Source organism: Chiloscyllium plagiosum, chromosome 24 (assembly GCF_004010195.1).
Source record: "Chiloscyllium plagiosum isolate BGI_BamShark_2017 chromosome 24, ASM401019v2, whole genome shotgun sequence".
Lineage (NCBI taxonomy): Eukaryota > Metazoa > Chordata > Chondrichthyes > Orectolobiformes > Hemiscylliidae > Chiloscyllium > Chiloscyllium plagiosum.
This window is the reverse complement of record NC_057733.1, coordinates 5417918-5420282: the sequence shown is the minus strand read 5'-3', so window position 1 is coordinate 5420282 and position 2365 is coordinate 5417918. Positions and strand designations below refer to the sequence as shown.

General features: G+C 54.0%; 1 protein-coding gene across 1 annotated transcript in view; it reads right to left on the bottom strand.

Moving 5' to 3' along the window:
• The window catches only part of LOC122562000 (E3 ubiquitin/ISG15 ligase TRIM25-like), a 19816-nt gene extending 18117 nt beyond the window's left edge, over window positions 1–1699 (bottom strand). Inside the window, exon 1 of the mRNA XM_043714368.1 lies at window positions 486–1699. Coding sequence (XP_043570303.1) covers window positions 486–1142 — 657 coding nt within the window. The 5' untranslated portion in view covers window positions 1143–1699. The remainder of the gene's footprint in view (window positions 1–485) is intronic.
• Between the last annotated feature and the right edge of the window lie 666 nt (window positions 1700–2365).

Below are 2365 nucleotides of genomic sequence, written 5' to 3'. Positions count from 1 at the left end.
CTACAACAGTTTCCTCATTTCCCCTTCCATCCCACCACCTCACCCCAGTTCCAACCTTCCAGCTCAGTACTGTCCCCATGACCTGTCCCACCTGTCAATCTCCCTTCCCACCTATCCACTCCACCCTCCTCTCTGACCTATCACCTCCATCCCCACCCCAATTCATCTCTTGCACTTTGCTACCTTCTCCCCACCCCCCAACCCCACCCCACTTATCTGTCCACTCTGCAGGCTCTCTGCCTCTAATCCTGATGCAGGGCTTTTGCCCCGAAACGTCGATTTTCCTGCTCCTCGGATGCTGCCTGACCTGCTGTACCTTTCCAGCACCACTCTAATCTAGACTCTGGTTTCCAGCATCTGCAGTCCTCACTTTTGCAGGGATTGTGTGATGAGACCTGGCCTTTCAGATCCCAGCCCACAATGGGACACAGTCAGGGTGTGTGTGTGTGTGTGTGTGTGTGTGCCGGGGGTGGTGGTGGTCGTACCTTCCTGCTGTGTACCTCCTCTTCTAGCGGGACCACCTGGTGTGTGCGGTGCTCGCTGGTGGTACACAAGCAGCAGATGAAAGCCTTGTCGCTCCTGCAGAAGAGCTCCAGGTGTTTCCTGTGGACTTTACATTTGCGTTCCTGGATATCCCGGGCCGGCTCGGTCAGGGGGTGGTCCTGGAAGGCTGGGCTCTCCCGGTGAGGCTTCAGGTGGTCCTCACAGTACGATGCCAGGCACACCAGGCACGACTTGGCAGCGCGGAGCTGGGCACCGCTACAGAAATCACAGGGCACATCCCCTGGAGCCAGCAGTGGCCGGGGGTCAGCAGCACTGTGAGCCCCGGACCTGAGGAACTCATCCAGGATGTCACAGACCATGATGTTCCTGTGGAGGCTGGGCCTGGGGCTGAAACTCTCCCTGCACTGGGGGCAGCTGGAGGCTCTCCCGTTGAACTGCTGGTCCCAGGTCCGCTCGATGCAGCCCAGGCAGAAACTGTGACCGCACGGGATGGTCACTGGGCTCTTGAACAGGTCCAGGCAGATGGCACAGACCAGCTTGTCCCTGGAGACCTGTACATTGGGCACCGCCAGTGCCATGCTGCTGTGCTCTACTTCCAGCTGCCTGGGGCTCTCCCCCCACACACACTCTGACAGCATTTAATACCCGGTTCCTGGCTCCACTAACACTCACTCAACTGGGAGGGCGAGCAAAAAACAAACCTCTCCTTCGGTGAGATTTAACAGCCCATCTCGGTGATTACAGCCGGTTGAAAATGATTAGTGGTTCGAGCAGAGAGACACTGCAGTGAAGGGGGGGAGGGAAAGTCAATGCAGGATAATCCTCAACACACAGGGAACGGGGATACATGCTAAATGGGGCCAGGTCGCACAAACCCAGCCAACACGAGAAATTCCTGCTGGATATTCCCTTCTGACACAGCACGCAGGCAGGCAGCTCTCGCTACACACACAATTTACTGGCCGCAAGCCGACTCAGGGAGGGGCACGAAGTCAAACCTGGCTGGAAGTTTGTTCAAGGCACGTCTTAAAGGGACGGTCCCTTCATACCGTGACTGAGAGGGCAATTCCTCCCTGTTCAACTAAAGATGGGGAAGAGGGAAGACTTGAATTTGTGTGCTGCCTATCCCAACCTCAAGAGATCCCGCTGTGCTTTACAGGAATGAAATGGGGTGTGGCAGTATTGTCGCTATCTGAATGCAGGGGGAACATGTTGACCAATTTAACAAACCGCTTGTGTGGTAATGACCAGGCAACCCGGTTTAAACTCATGCTGACAATAATAAGACATGCTGTAGGATTAGATTCTTGTCACGTACTCTCGTGAGTACAGGGGAAACGTGTACAAGTTCCCAACATACAGCACCATCTCAGGTACAAAGATACACATTCTTCAGTAAAAATTAATAAAAATAAAAGAAAGAAAAAGTCCAGTATTACTGACCTTCATGTCAAATTAGATAAGTATGAAATCGTAGGAATTCTTCAGAAAAATTAAGTTCAGAATAACTGTCCCTCCAACTGCCACCTCACATCAAGGATCTCAATACCAGGAGATCACACCGAGACAGGGAGATCACACTGAGACTGGGAGATCACACTGACACCGGGAGATCGCACTGAGACCGGGAGATCGCACTGAGACCGGGAGATCACACTGAGACCGGGACATCACACTGAGATCGGGAGATCACACTGAGACCGGGAGATCGCACTGAGACTGGGACATCACACTGAGACCGGGAGATCGCACTGAGACTGGGAGATCGCACTGAGACCGGGAGATCGCACTGAGACCGGGAGATCACACTGAGACCGGGACATCACACTGAGATCGGGAGATCACACTGAGACCGGGAGAT